Source organism: Falco cherrug, chromosome 4 (genome assembly GCF_023634085.1).
Source record: "Falco cherrug isolate bFalChe1 chromosome 4, bFalChe1.pri, whole genome shotgun sequence".
Classification (NCBI taxonomy): Eukaryota; Metazoa; Chordata; class Aves; order Falconiformes; family Falconidae; genus Falco; species Falco cherrug.
Window position 1 is genome coordinate 13,281,740 of NC_073700.1, and position 16,752 is coordinate 13,298,491.

The following is a 16,752-nucleotide window of genomic DNA, read 5'->3' on the forward strand; positions in this document are numbered from 1 at the left end:
GCCTCCAGGCTGCAAAATAAATGATTGCATTCATTTACATTTTATTGTAGAGATATAACCGGCTGGAATAACTGCCAGCAGAGAACCCAACTGCAGGAATGCACTGTTTTTCTCCCCATTTACCTTAACAGATGCTTTTTTTTCCTGGCAATCCATCTCCATCACTGTTGTCTAGATGGCAGAAGGGGAATTAACCCACTACCTATCCTGCATTTAGGGGAAAAAATCCACTGGTTCAGCTTTTTACAAAGCCTCAGGCTAACAAACTGTTACAAAGTAGCAGAGACTGTGAAAGGAGGGCTCTTCACCTAAAGCATATCCAGACAGTAAAGTCAAAACTTTCTTAGATAGTCACACATTGATGCCCCCAAAACCCTACAAGCCACACAGAAATCAACCCATGAGAGACATCTTCATCTTAGTCAGTCACTTATACTTCCCTTACGGTCAACAGAAAGGAACAGACTGTCTGGAGAATTCATCCCAGGGGTGTGAGATGTCTATTTCAGGTTGGGAAGAACCCGTTCCTCTCCTTTCCCTCCTAAGCAGCCTGGACACATAGCTCAGAGGGAGAGGTCCATGCTGTACATCCAGCTGAGATGGACCCAGGCCACAGAAGTATTGCCCACACAGGCTGGCATTAACTACAGGTTCAAAAGATGTGTCATGCTTTTGACAAAAAGAATAACCAAATAAATAAAAAATAACCAAAGCGTTCAATCTCTCAGGTCAGCACCCAAAAGCTGAGCAGATGGTTAGAAGGATGTGGATTGAATGTCAAACTCAACCCTGATGGGACCACACTCCCAGGCAGTGGGGAGGCTCAAGGGCTGGGAGTGAACCTTCTTAGGTAACAACTGTCTGTTAAAAAGATAAAGTAAAATACACACAAGGTTAACAATAATAACAACTGTCAATTTAGGGCTAGCTAACATTTTCTACTTCCTCCTTGTTTTCTGATACCTAAATAACTTCAGGTTTTTATTTCCTTTTTTACCTGTAGATCAATTTCTAACTAAAGATGAGGTAAGAAATATAATGACAAGATTAAACAAAAATGTTTGAGTACATTTCACTGGAAAAATGGTGGCAAAGAACATACCTCAGGCTCTTGAACTACCCTGAGGAGGTAAGACAGGAGAAAGTCTGGGCAACTGAAAGCAGAATTAATGAATGGACGAGTAAATTTAATGAAACCAAATCCTACAAGCAAAGATGTTCCAGGGCGGAAGGATAGCCAGTTCTCACCATAGTTATAACTGAACGAAGCAGGGAAACCTCAGAGAGACCCGAGAAAGAAGCTGCTCAAGAATCCTCTGGTGGCTGGATCCCCCTGGGGCCATGGGCAGCCCGGTTAAACGCCCCCTAAGCTGGCTGGCTTTAGGCCTGACCCAGGTCACAGAAAAAGGTGGCAAGACATGCTAGGGTATGATCTGATTGCTATGGTGTCATTAAAGAAGGCATTACACATGAAAGCACAAAAGGGACAGTCTGAACTGCGTGTGCCACCTTCACCTCAGTATTTGCTGCCTTTCTACCACTCACCCATTTGACCTGACCCACCTTTGCAATGCAGATTTTTAGCTGAAAGCATTTTTCACATAGGAGCTGCAGCAGAGAGCAGCGCAGTCACCAGTACTGCTTACTGAGGCACTGGCTCAGGCCTGTCCGGCCCCGATCTCTGCAGCCCTGGGCAAGTTCAATAACATCTCTGTGCCCCAGGCTGTAAATCAGCTCTTCAGCCACCCAGGGTCTTGCAAGAACAGGCCCATCAGACACTCCAGGACAGGGTCAGAAAAGTGGCTCAACAGAATTAGGTGGGTGAGAAAGAGTGAGAGTCCTTAAAACGTTCGAAAGCTGTAACAATACTATTGCAAACAAACTACCAAATGTAACAGTGAAAAGAACAGTGACCTACATTAGGCATGAGTGTAAGCTTCATCCTAAGTGTAGTTTCATTAGCATTTCATATCCTTTGGATGCTGGCAATGCAGAATGAAGGAAGCTGAGCCTGATGGCCAAGTGCACAGCCCTTCACATTTTCCTCTGCTGGGTCACAGCCACCGGCTGAGAGTTCAGGCATGCTGGGGACATGTCAGTGAATGCTGTAAATGCCCTTTTTTCATGTTCTGGGCTTCTCTCATTTGGATTTTTTTTAATACATAGACCAAACCAGATAATTTTCCATGACATTGCAGCCGTGGCACAGTTTACTTGAAAGATAAGCGTGGATATATAACAGACCTGGGTCCAGACCAACTTTGGCCACAGCACACTTTTGCAGACAAAGACATCCCTCAGAAAAACAGCAACCTAAATCTGTCCATTTCCCGTTCCTTTTCTGTTGCACAAATATACGTAATAAACATCAAGGCTTAAATATCTCAAAATACAGTAACACATCAACAAAAATCTCAATGAGCTACATGTTCTCCCTGCACTTTTAAGGACACCATCCCACTGCAAAGATGACTCCCTGCTGTCCCCACTCCGCAATTGTGCAAATGCCATCCTCACAAGCAAGGGAAGGTTTATAAAGGAGATGCAGGAGTCCCAGTTCCCTGTCCTTACTCCTTCTCCCACCAATATTTTTCAGCCCTTGAAAAGCATGACAGCGGTGGGTGGCTGTAGGAAGCTCTCCTGTCACGTAAGCAATGGATATCAAACAGGCACGTTATCTCCAGGCGAGCAGGAGCATTCCTGTTTCCTTACCACTGTTACAGAGGTGTAGACGGCACAAACCACCCGGGTCACAGAGTTCATGGCTCTCCCCTTCCTCCTCCACCCTCAGCTCGTCTCTCCATCTCTTCCTCCTCCTCGATGACTTCTTAAGGATCTTCAAAACCTTATTCACTTTATTCATTTGGTCTCACAGCCGTAGAGAGGGGGACGGGATCTCCCCAACCCCTGTATCTCAGCAGCTCCAGCTCCCCAGGAAGGAGGGACAGCCAGAAACAGGCAGGTCACTGGGAGGCACAAAAGCGCTTGTGTGTGCATGCATGCACGCCTCTGTGTCAAAAGCTTCTTTCCACCCAAAGAAAGAGTTTTGGGTGGCAGCGGGAGGGAGGTGGGGGGAAGGAGAGAGAAGGATTTCTTTTGCCTCTGTCCATCCACAGCTCTTGCAGACAACGAAAGCAGCCATTTCGTCTCCCTGATGACTTGGGAAAGCTCATAACTCACAGGGGCAGCAGATCCCGTACAGGGTTTTCAATTTCTGTTTTCAACAATACATGCATTCTGGCAGATTTCAAACGCTCCTCAGGCAAAAGAACCAGCATCAGCTTAGAAAAAGCAGTGACTCTTAAAGAATTCTGGCTTCATTTCAAAGATTAGGAATAGCTAATGCAAATGCATCTATGAGAAAGACTAAATAACTGTGCAGTCTGTAGGAAAGAACTTTGACTCTCCTGGACTTGGCATAATTGCTCACACTTACCCAGCGCCTTTCAGCAATCACTTTAGCACCAACACCTTTAGAAAGAGGCAAGTAATTTCCCCACTTTCCTGCAGACACTGAGGCACTGCAAGGTGAAGTGGCTAGTCAAGACATTTTTAGCAGAACCACTGAATACATTCCCCACAAATAGCTTCTTCTACCTATTTCCAAAGATTGACTCTCTAAACTGCTCAAATAATTTAGAACCTCTAAATGTTTTTAAGTGATCCTCTGGTATTTTTAACCAGACTTTAATGGAGAACAACGCACAGCCTGCAGTGTCCACCTAGGGCCATAGCTGCTCTCCGACACTAACCAAGCCACTGAGAAGGACACAAGAACCCCATGCAGGAAGCTCTAACATGATCTCCTATTCATGGCAATCTCCAACCATAGAGAACTCAGAGTCCCTTCTGCTACTGCCATCCTGGCATTGCAAACTGAGGCAACAGGAGGGAGCTAAGAGCAGTGCTCTTCTTGAAAGAACCATTTTGTTTGGTAAATGACAGTTTTCAGAGTCAGGAATTTAAGTGGAGAACAACCCTGTGTGCTTGGGAAAGGCTGCCTGGGAGTCAGGCAGATGACAGACCCACACCTTTACTGCTGGCTTCTCAGCTGTAAACCAGACCATGAGACATGACTCAAGGTAGATGTTTATTAACCCACTGACACCCATGGGAACCAATGGCAGAGGCAGATTATCAGTTCACTAATAGTCAGGTCAACTCCAGACCAACCTACAAAGGTACTTGGGTGTCTGGTTCCTACTTGCAGGATGAGCTTCCCTTGGAAAACTTTGGGAGCTGAAGTAGCTCCTGACCCTGGGGTTACAGGTCGCACGAGAACCCTTTGCCCCTGGGCCCTGCAGAGAGAGCCAACAGCATTTTATCTCCCACACTGATGCCAAGGAAATGTCCGTTGTGAATGCCTCCTGGCCATTTCAAGGAGAAAAGCTGAGTTTTGGGCAATGTCTGTCACTTTGGGAGAAACCCTCTCCAACCAGGACAGTGGAATTAGTGGAACATAAAGGGCCTTCTCCAAGCAGCCATACGTGGGGTGGACAGTATGTGGCAGCAGAACCAAGAGCCCGTTAATGCACCTAAAACTCCATTCAGAGCAAAATAATTAAGAACAAACCCTGCAGCAGATAGTATTAATGGACGTACAAATTAAATTGTCATACACTCCATTTGAGGCATTATAAATAGACCCATAACTCCCACCACTGAGCAAGATGCAACCCACGCCCATCACCCCCATGGGCAGCCAGCACAGGGCAGTCCATGGCCCACCAGCAACAGCCAACGCCAGCCTTGGTTGACCCTTTCAGGCCTGAACTCTCGCCCACACCAGCACTGCCTCAGATCAGACCCCAACAGCAAGCTTTAGAGGATGCAGTCTTCTCAGCTCATTAAGGCCCAGATTTTAATGAGACACGGCCCCAGACAAGCAATGCTGTGCAAACTGCACAACCCCAGGAAACTGTGCTGTTCACATGTTCCCTCTGAGGCATAATTCTTCTTCTTCCACCTTTCTCTGAGGCAGGAGGTAATTTGCACTGTCTCATCTCAACAGTTTACCATGGTCAGGGCTGGCTCGGCTACAGAGGAGCACAGGCAGCTCTTCTGCTGAGCAAGGATCTCCCTGCCTCCTCTCCAAGGCAGGACAGATGTGCTTGCTTCCCTTTCCTCCTGTCCCTGGACAGCATCCACATCAGAGCCCGCCCCTGAGAAGTGCTCATCCCAGCTTGCATTGATCTCTGCTATTTGCGAGCCCCATGCCCTTCACAGGCATTAAGGATTTCACAGGTGCTCTCGGAGAGGGGCAGGATGCTTGTCCCAGCCTCACACAACAGAGAAACAATTTGCAGCTGTTCCCAGAGAAGATATCAAGCTGGCAGTGGAGTGCCAAAGGGAAAGGGGAAGCTCTACACAGGCAGCAGGGCTTAAGGGTGATGGAACACATAATTCCTGCTAGCACACAGGAGAACCCAACCTTATCCACCCAGGGCAGGGGCAGACTTCAGCCCTAGCCCTGCTCCCCCTTTGCTCAGGCTCCTTCTTGGCACAATCTCAACATACTGGTGTGTCCTTGCCCAAACTTTCCCCCACCTCACTCCATTTCCTCTCTTTTGAGAATGGCTGTAATCCTTCACATATTCCTCATTAGCGAGATTTATGAGTACAATTCCATTTTATTTTGATGGTTAATACTAGCACTAAATGCTGCTGTCATGTCTACATAATTAATAATGAGACTAATAATGCCAAACCAATCTAAGAGTCACTTTATTGGTCTTCAGCATCATTAGTTAGTTAGAGCTGACATAACCAATTCAAGTTGTCGTCCATACTGAATCACCACTACTTCTATAAAAAAAAAAAACACCACAGATTTGGGGCTGTACTGCAGCCCAGATTCTCAATCCAGCAAGAAGTGTTATAGAGGGTCATCTGAGAGTGATCCCCTTCCCACCTAATTAATATTTTAGAGAGCTGCAACAATACAGTGAGCAGCAGGAAAGCAGGACAGTGTGGAGCAACATAAAGCATTTCACTGAGATGAGCTGCTGGGGACCAAAGATACAACTTGCACGTCCCCCCTGTGACTGCTGATGCTACTTGCACTTGGCCCATTCTGCATTTTCCCACCTGCCACAGCATTGTATGGCCCATCACACACATGAATAAGGAAAAATAATCTTTGATGCAATGTCACTGTCTGCCTTAGTGTGCAAACACCTGCAGAGCAACTGCTGTCTGCAGCAGAGAGGTTGGTGTCCACATTCTTTAAAACAGGGTCTGGCTGGACACTATAAAAGATGACCAGCCACCATGAACCCCCCAGGCCTTGTAGGCTACTTTTTTTATGATTAAGTAATCATGAGATCTCTTAAAAACCTGTTTTGGGAAAATTCTGCTTTATGGCCAGCCCGGTTGTTAATCCTGTAGATTGCACTCACACTACTTTCAAAATTTATTCTGCAGTCAGGGCAGCAAGTTACTCTCTATTCATCTGAAGGTCGAAATTGCTGCCTCAAAGCACTAAAGATTTAAGAAGTGAAAAATCCTTCAAAGCAACTCACTAACTACTGTGAGTACTGGAAACACTTTGGTTTCCATTCAGGTAATCACACACTCTTTTCATGTGCTATTCCCACTTAGCTTCACCTTCCACTTCTCACAAATTATCTGAAGCTGTTTGATTAGAGCCAAGACTTGGGTAGAATTTAGGGAAGTTCAACAGTAAGAGTTTAATATTGCTAAGTTAACACAAACTATTTACTTCTCCCTCCTTTCCCAAACAGAGTCCTAGAGTTAAAGTACAGCAGCTATTATGTGTTTTCCAAAGCAAACCACGGATGTTTCAAATTGGTCTCAATTTAGCAGTTTCATTTTTGTGTTAAATGATAAGAAACAGCATTAGCACAAGGGTCATTTACCTGAGTTAGCAGCATGCAGCCGCTGCCTCTTGCTCAACAGAAAAATGAGACTGAGGACAGCCTCCTGATCTACTTTGGCCCGGGCAATCCTCCTTTCCTTCAAGCTCCTGTTTTAATCCAAACCCTGACAGCAGGGACAACCTATGCTCCATGGAAGATGCTGCTCCCTAACCAACAGTATTATTAGGTATTTCTCAGCATCGGAGCATCCCAGGTGATTTCAAACAGGAAAGCAGCTAATGCTATTGTCCTTAATTTTTATAAAACATAGATGTGGTGCACCTGCCACAAAAACACAAAGGGGAAGTAGGTTGTCGGTATGAAGACCCTAACAAGTAAGAGATACAGAAACAAACCCCAAAAATTTTGGGTGCTGGCCCACCCAAGTCACAGCAGAGAGATTTAAGCATACCTAAACTTCTGGCCTGTTTTTTGGCAGGCAGCCCTAGGCAATATTGAAGGCATCACTCTCCAGAGGTAGTGCTTGGAAGTTTGTTCCCAAAGCCAACAGGTCAACCCACACATCACTGACCGTTGCAGTATGGATCTCTGTAACCATATGCAACACATGGGTCCGCTGTGGCATACAGGGGCATCATAGAGACACCATGTCCTTCTTCAGCACTGAGCAAATGCCTCCAAAACAAGGGGATACATCCTGCTCCCAGCACTATTTCACTGGTAAGCCCTTGCCTGAGCTGTCGTTCTTTACCACAATATATTTTGTTTGTTGCACAAGTCTTGAGTTTCTGCTAGGCTTAGTGAGGCTAGAGACAGCACAAAACACCACCTCACTTGCTGCAGTTATTAATCACACCATGCAGCACTGCTGTTAGGCATCATTTAATGAAGTCTTCAACTGCTTTAACACCAATCTATGGCACTGCCCCCCTCTGCAAGTTTCCGCTGACACCCTGCCATTTAACTCCCTTCCCTTAGATATTTTCTAGCTCTTTCAAAGATCATGAGAAGCTTTTGAGAAGACAACCACTTGGTGCCTTGCAACTGCTGCATTGCAAGCAAATTAGTTGGGTCTTTTAGCTTTATTACAAAATAAAACACATGACAATAAATCAAGGCAAGAGAGAAAGTGGATAATGTTGGAGGTTTGCCACCTGTGCGCAGCATCTTAACAGCTTGACTACAGCTACAGAAATGAAAGTTGGGGATTTTAAAATCTTAAGCAATGGAAGAGCACAGGCCTGGCAGAGCAATTACGGATTCACACAGTTCCTTACAACCACTCACGCTAAGCTTATGCTTATTTCAAGGGACTGTGGTCTCAGAATCAAGATTACCAAAAAAAAAAAAAAAAAAAAGGAAAAAAGGTTCAGATAGCTTTAAAAATCTTCCCAATTTTAAAAGCATCAGGTGCAGATTTAGCTTTTTGTATGTTTATTTTTCTGGAGCAGGAAAACACTTATCTATTTAAAGGTATCTATGGATGAATAAAGGGCTGTAATTACTGTAGAGACAAAACCCATACCAGCCACATACATAAATTTCAGTGCCTGACAATGGCCATAGTATTTTCACTGTAACAATAACAATGCTGAGAGCAGGGAACAGAGAGTGGCCATTTATCATGGGAAATGATTAAACATGCCAGGGTAAAATATGAACTTATCTGACTTGCACATTTTCTTTCCCAGGTCCTTTCTTGCAATTACGTTCATTTCTTTCACTTGTTTGATAGTAGTTCACAAAATCTTCCAGCACCTGCACTGCCTTTCTGGCCTCTGAAGGTTGCCGTGTGATCACAACAGCACCACTAATAGCCTTTGTCAAGTCTCAGAGAGCCACAGCCCTGGAAAAGCAGAGTAAAATGACATTTGGTGACTGACACATCCCCTAGGTGTCCCTGGGACTAGCAGAGACCCAAGTGTATGCTGCAGCCAAGCCCAGGAACATGTAGGTAGACGTGTTTCCACTGGAAGGGGAAATGGAGACACCAATATAAAATTGTTAAAGCAAAACCCTAGGTCTTGTTTTGTGAAAGTTTGAACATGGCATGTCAACATACCAGTGGTTTAATTTCAGCTCCACAACTCCATGCTTTCAGATACCATTTCTCAGCACTCCCATGCTATAGATTCTTTGAAATGTTGTTCTGGTTTGGTAAAGAAATCTGGGAAGATGACAACTCTGATCGTATGCCAAATGCAGGCTGGCAGACAGCCGCGGAAGGAAGCAAGTTCAGAGAAACATGGAGTTCTTAAGTAGTATAAAGTATCACAAGTGGTACAGAAGTATCTGAATGGACTGATTCTGTAACGATGGCTTCTTGGCAGAGGATGCTCTCTATCCCTTCACAGAGGCAAAAGGTATACAAACGCATGGGTCCAAAATTCTGCTTTCACTTGAATCCCTGAGGCTTGTAGGTGAAGAAATAAAAACAGAACTAAGAGAGATCATGCTGTAAGATACAGCAGTCAAGTTACACCTGCAGATTTTAAGACAGGATGGCTGGAGAACCATCAGTGGAATGAAACTAGAAGCTGCCCTGTGCCAGTGTGAATACAGCCTGAGGGCGTCATGCAGAAGAGGTATTAACCACTCCGGAGTTCGATTCTGAGATGTGGGACTCGGCCCAAACCCTGGTGAAATACGGCCCCTCACAAAGAGCGTGTTGTGCGGTGGGTAGCGCCAATGGAGGCAGCAGACACAGCGGCTCGTAAAAACTGGGAAGAGATTTCCTCTGCAGCAGCCCAAAGACATACTGGCAAAGTGATGTATTGCAGTGGGATGAGGTGGGCACAGTTTGCTCTCCCACCTCCTAAACTGTATCTGTTCTATAGGCAAACAGACTATCGCTGCACCTCACACACGGGCTTGGAGCTTGCTGCCTTGCATGGGATTTACACTGACAAATGTTGTTATTATTTTGCAGATCAGAAAGTTGGAGAGAAACAAACCCTACCCTATTCTCCAGTAGTGTCAGGCATGACTGTGAATAATCACCTTCTCAAAGCCTACTCCCAAGCATTACAAGTTGAAATAGCTCTTGCTGCAAGCAAGAAACAGAGGTCAGAGGCAGACGCCTGCAAACAGCAGATGGCTCAGGCTGTAAGGACCTCTCCCTGGCCAGATCATGGAGAGACAGAGCTGCAAACTGGCCCCCCAAAACACCTATCCTTTTATTGGCAGGGAATTCCATAGCTTACCAGTAGGAAAGGCTGTCCTGGTTTCAACTGGAATAGAGTTATTCTTAGTAGCTGGTGCAGTGCTGTGTTTTGGATTTAGTGTGATAACAGGGTTGATAGGACACTGATGGTTTTGGTTGTTGCTGAGTAATATTCATACTAAGTCAAGGACTACAGTTTCTCAGGCCATGCCAGTAAGAGGGCTGGAGGGGCACGGGAAATTGGGAGGGGACACAGCCAGGACAGCTGACCTGAACTAGCCAAAGGGATATTCCATACCATAGAATGTCATGCTAAGTATATAAACGGAAGGAAGAAAGAGAAAGAGGGGGGACATTTGGCATTATGGGGCTTGTCTTCCCAAGTAGCCATTACACATGATGCAGCTCTGCTTTCCTGGGGATTGCTGAGTACCTGCCGGCCCATGGAAGTGCTGAACAGATTCCTTGTTTTGTTTTACTCGCACGCGCATCTTTTGCTTTACCTATTAAACTGTCTTTATTTCAACCCACAAGTTTTCTAACTTTTACTCTTCTGATCCTCTCCCCCACCCCACTGTGGAGCGAGTGAGCGAGCTACTGGGTGGTGCTGCTTGGTTGCCAGCCAGGGTTAACCCATGACAGCGGTGAATGCCATCGCTTCCAGATCCGTGTGAGGTGGCAAGGCATGCCACATGGTGCCAAGCCAACCCCTTGCAATCAACAGGACTTCTGCTTCAACCACCCAGCTAAAAACAGAGATAAGAACACACTGCACCATCAAGATGCTCCTGAGAATCCAAATACTTTCAAGACCTCAAAGCACCCAGACAGCACTGTGATCAGGGCTGCAATACAGGGATCTAAGCTTATTTAGGAGGAACAACAATTTCATTTGCTCCTTCAAATTAAGAACTCCTGTAGCCAGGGCTCAGCTCTTATGAGGGCTACAAGAGGAAGGCTGTTCTCAAGCTTCTTCTTGCCTTCCCCCTCTTCCCTAAGCTTCCACTCTGGATCTCAGCTTGTGTGCCAGAGCTTCCCGGCTGGCTTACCCCTTCCTATTGATGACAGCATCTCCTGAGCCCTGAAGCTGCCATCCCCAGTGAGAAGCAGCCAGCTCAGTGCTCCTAGATCTCACCACCTTCTTAATGTTCTCAAGATACACCATTTGGAAATTAAGTCATGGGCTTATTACAGCTGTTCAGAGGCTCAGCTCTCCTGGTCAGGTACTAAGGAAATGGAAACAAAATACTCTGAATAGATGGTACTGCGAAGCAAAGCAATACACAGCAGTGCTTTTGGTACAAGAAGTTGAGTTACCAGCACCTTGGACAGTTCAGAAACAGAAGGAACATCTTTCTGGACCTAATTTCCCTCTTCCATTTACTTGTGTCTACCCCAGGTCCAACGGAAACCTCAGTGGGATTTCCACTTGCTCTCTGCCATCAATCTGCCTTTGCTTCCACACTGAAGTCATGCATCAGCAGGATGGTTAAGGAAGGACATTTCCACACCATGCCCTGTCAGTACAGATTATTTCACTCGCCTAAGTTCCTTAGGGGTGTAATTTACAGGAAGCCCAAAGAAAGCAGATGTCTAAACCCCTAGGCTTGCAGAGGTAGGTATTACTGAAGCCTGTTGCCAACAGCAGTGAAGTTTAGCATATTCTCTGCAGACATTTATGTTCAGTCCTGTAATCACTACAGATAAAACCAGGTGAAGCTGAAGCTCTTGTTGAAAAAATAGTCACCACACAGCAGTTCCAAGCAAATAACTTTTACCTAAAGAACTTCATTACAGTAAAAGCTCCCTGGATTTTATCCGGACTAGGTTTTAGCTCTGTTGCTTCCCTTGTGTTCCCAAAGAAGCATTCACATTTCCATGCTGTTTCACAGGCTTTCACTTCCCCAAAACATGCCAACTTTTGCTGCTTGCAAGGGGCTGGCAGCCCAATCCCAGCACTTGGTACCAGAACTTCAGGATGGAAGTAAAGGAAGAGACAAAGAGTGGAAACGGGAATGAGGATGTGTACAAGTAGAGAAAGGAAGAACAGAAATAAAGGTTTCTGATTAAATATATGCTTTTCCAAAGGACTGGCAGATTCTGAGAAAACTTTTGATAGAAGCACCTCCATTTTCACAGGCATCCAAGGGAGCCTTGCCGTTGCCTAGCTCTGCTGTGTTTCTCCAAGGTTTCCAACTTCACAGTAGCCACAATGTAGACAACTCTCAGAAACAAACTGATTTGGGGGTCTGCCAGGGCAACCTCAACAGGGATGAGAGAGAGGGATGCAGTCAGCTGTCTAATGGATCAGGCTGTACGGGGAGTCTGGATCAGATTGGTGCTGGAGGCTGAACAAAAATGGTGTACAGTTGTGTTTCCACTTTGTATGCTACAAGCACACGCCATGGTGGCCAAACAGCCTGCTCAGCTCTGACACTTGTAAGTTCATTCATGGCCTAGAAGCACAGGGTTCCGCAGAGCCACAGAGGCTGCAAGCCCCAACAACTGCAAACTGGACTTGAGGCGAATGTTCTCAGCCTCTTACTGCCTCTCACTGAGGAGCTTGAAAGAAGATGACAAGAACAGCACCAAGTTCAGCTGAAGTCCCACACAAATGCCAGACAGCAAACAGCTCTCCTGGAAACACATTTCAGCATTTTCATGAGGAATACTGTGAAATTCCAATTTCTTGGGAATATTTTTAAGTTGAGATATTTTCTGATTCAGAATTCATTCATGAATCATTGTGAATCAATGATTCACTCACAATCATCCTGGTTCACAACGCAAATAAGGTTACCTCCAAGCAATTCCTAAATCTCACATTTCCTTCACAAATATCCACAGCAGCGACTGCTGCAGAAGAACAGAAGGTGCCACATCCATTACAAGAGAATCTGCAGAACGCCCTTGGTCCTGAAGAAGGAAAAAGCTCCAAACTTTTGAGAAAAAAAAAAAAAAAAAAAAGAATAAAGCCTGTGGCAGTTGAGACTCATTATCACCAACAAACAGTCCAAAATGGCATATTTCAAGGTTTCAGGCTGACTCAGCTGTCAAAGCCTGCCATCCTAATCAATGCTTTTAAGAGCATTTACACATAGTGGGGCTTCATCCAAGTCAATGGTCCATCTCTCTGTAATTAAATTTGCCCGTGATGTAAAATCACCAGTATCATCTTATTTAAGGAGGAGCGTGCTAGGTGAGTCAGACCTATACATGGAAATACTGTTCCCAAAAATTGAATCCACTGGAAATTATTCTAGAACAGGATGAGGAGGAGGAGAGGGATAAGTGAAGAGGGACAAAGAAATATTCATAAGTTTGGATTGAATCCAAAACTTAATTTAACAACTGGGACATTCTAAAGAAGAAAAGGCAAAAGGAATTGTATTCAAAATTGCCATTTTCTTTTTACAGAGTTCAGAAAACAAACGCAGCATAATTATTTACTTGAGGGTGGGGTTTTTCTCCTCCTTTTTTAGGTGAGATATTTTGAGCTCCTGGGAGGCCAAAAGTCTTATTTAAACAGTTTGAGACCTACAAAACTCACCTATCACAGAAAGAGGAGGACATTCTTGTATCTCTCCATTCCACAAGCTACTAACAGAAGCCAGGAAGTAAGAGAGGGCTCCTGTTCTCTCGTGGCTGGAATAGCAGAGCCAGCTGCCAAGGGAGCTTGCTTTGCCTCGGACACAGCACCTCCATTTGCTGTACCTCTCTTTGAAAGAGATATGCAGCACGGAGGGGCCTATCCAAGCCATGATTATTAAACACCAGTCAAAGAATTTTAAATATCTCAGTTATTCTCAGCTGAAAATTAATCTCTGGGTTGCAGGGAATGGCTGTGTTGTTACTGGCTGCAATCTCTGATAGCAGCTGATGGACAGAGCCCTGGAAGGCACCATCAGAAACCCGTGAGCCTGACACCCACCCCGTTGCACCACAGCGGGACAGCCCCATGCCTCCTTCCTCTGCTACCAGTAAGGCATTAATTCCCAGTGGAACAACAAACCCATCAAGTAATCATGACAAAAAGCATTCATGACCTTGCCTTTTCTCATGCCAGGATGTTCTTAATGCATATAACCACTGCAAGTGATCAACACTGCTACAAGCACAAGCAAGAAAACTCCAGTCAAGTGACTATCACTCTGTTATTCCAGAATTTTTGACAGCATCCCATTATGTCAGATTGCATTGGGTAAGGTCATATAATCCATCATAACCTGACTTAATGAGGCAATTAAAACCAAATACATTTCACGGACAAACTGCTTGCTATATAGTCCTTCCCTGATTCCACTTGGCTTCACATTTTCTTAGGGATGAACAGCCCAAGACAAACTAAAAGGAGTAAAGGAGTTATTTATTTAACTTCCTTTCAAGTATGTAAAGCATAACAGCGATATACTCCTTCAAACAACAGATAAGTAGCCATGTACCTGGGGGAGGGCAATAGCAGAAAGGTTTCCTTGTGACTGAAATGATAAAAAAATCCACACAATAAAAGGCTTTTTGACCCCCCCCCCTTCCCCACGCCCACCCCCATCCCCTTTTTTAAAAAAAAGTAAAATAAGAGGAGGGTGGCAGCTAGGCTTTGCAGAAGGATTAAAATAAAACAACAAATTCCGAAAGCATCACCATGGACTGGTACTGCAAACCCACATCACCACAGTGGGACTACCCCAGCCTGAAGGAACAGCACATCTGGAAATGCAGGGCTTTGGGGTTTGGGGTTTTTTTTTCCAGTAAGGATAGTGCAGGAGGCTCTCCTCAGCTCATAGGTTCCTCTCGCACCTGTACAGGAGACAAAGCTCCAAGCTAGAAGCAGTTTGGCTACTTGGATGGAGAAAACCTTTCCTCCTCACCTAACACCCCTATGTGTTGATATATCAGCAGGCAATTTATTTGTCTAGTAAAGCATGGATTATTAGTCAGTGCAAGAGACAAGGTATCAAGCTAGTTGAGCTGAGCACCTGAGATTCACTGTACTTTTTTTTTCTCTCTCTCTTTTTATAATAATAGTAATTTAAAAAAGTATGCTGGATCTGGCTCCTTTACCTTACTAATATTTGGTACACTCAAAGCACCCCTCACTGCCTGGGCCATTTGGAGAAGCAAGCAGCAGCGCAACAGCTCAGCTTGTCCAAAGCACCAGAAGTTATGTTTCAGGCAATTTCCAGGATTTTAATTTGTCATCAAGGAACGTGCAGCCTCCAGATTTACCTGTCACTTCAGTGGGGCACACCAGCAGAGGAGCACCCAGGGCCACATGTACCTCTGGCAGCTTCGTCACCCATTTCTGCATTGCCACATAATCGCTGGTGAGAGCTCCTGGCTCGTTCAGTCTGATTATCCTAGGTCATCTACTGATATTAGAGGTGACACTAATGCACTGCTCTTGCTGGTAAAACTTGAGAGTCAACTCAGAGACAACCCCATCGTGAGCAGCTTGAAAAGAGCGAATGTGGCACTTCCAGCAGCCAGAGCAACACAGATACAAACTCCAGAGAGACCCCAGGACACACATGGCATTCATTCGTACACAACACGGGCACCACAAGTTCACATAGCAGGTGTGTTCGTACAGAGCTATAACCAATGCCCACTCTTTGAAATATGAATTGGAAAATTCTGTGCTGATGCAGACTGGAAACAAACTCTTTGGGTTTTTTATAGCTGATGTATCTTCTAACATATGCTACTAGCACTGGTCATTTTTCTTTCCGAATCTGAGCCCACCAGGACACCAGTTGGCCAAGACCAGGTTTAACACAAGGGGTTGTTTTGGCTAAAAATCTCAGGGAGGCACACCCTGCTTCAATGCAAATAGACACTTTTAGCGGAGGGAGCTGCAGCTTTGCACAGAACTCTATACATTTATATGGCTGGATATGAATTAGGATGGGGCAGTTCCACATGCAGTGCACAGGGACCATTAGCAGAACAAACCTGGGAAGAAATGCATTCCTGTTTCCTAGAGAAGTAGTTACTGCATTTATTTTGCCTGAGAAAAATAAAACTACAGAATTTCAAATGAGCAAGAATTCCTGAGTCCTCAAATATCTTCACAGCTATTGAATTGGGTGACCTGAAAACCAGCGCTCACTCAATAGAGAAATGGGATTTTTATAAATATGTGTATCAGCAAATGAATATTTAATGTTTTCTGTATATATCTGTGTTCAGGGCTTGCAGTATTTAAGCAATAAGACTTGTCAGAAAATGTAGTAGCCATGAGATAATTACATCTCTAGGGTATTTTGATGCACAAAGGGCAGACAAGTGCTTGTATTATCTCAAGAATGTTATAATCTTGACATAATCACAACATATAGAAACAGGTTATTGCCGGAAGGGGGGGGGGGGGGGACAGAACGACCACTCCATAGCTTTCTTGTCTCAAAAAATACTATGTTCTTTTATTACCAAAAATAATAATTACACCACTGTACTAGCAATGTTGTCATTACCAACACAGTATTTTCATTAGAAGTTGCTTTCTGCAGTTAAATACACTATTTAATATACAAGAAATTCTCAGCCTAAAACGTATTTTCTAGTGTTTGTCCCCAAATTTAAAGCCCATTATATTTCCAGTCAGAAGGAAGCCATTTCAAAAGTGTTTCTTTCAGTCCTTTCTGATATTTCTGAATAAAAATAAATGTCCCCTGTCAGCAAAATGCTAACATGAGCTTTAGGAAAAATTCAGCCACACTTAAGTACTTTGATGAATCAGGACCTAAGACA

The 16,752-nt window shown here is 44.6% G+C and overlaps 1 protein-coding gene across 2 annotated transcripts in view; it reads right to left on the bottom strand.

The window, feature by feature from the left end:
• Positions 1–16,752, bottom strand: part of GRIP2 (glutamate receptor interacting protein 2) — a 285,002-nt gene that overhangs the window by 145,218 nt on the left and 123,032 nt on the right. Inside the window, exon 1 of one of the 2 annotated variants that reach the window (XM_005432534.4) lies at positions 2,713–2,887. The exons of the other annotated variant lie outside the window; for it this stretch is intronic. Coding sequence (XP_005432591.2) covers positions 2,713–2,863 — 151 coding nt within the window. The 5' untranslated portion in view covers positions 2,864–2,887. Of the gene's footprint in view, positions 1–2,712; positions 2,888–16,752 lie in introns of those variants that run through there. 2 annotated transcript variants of the gene reach the window in all.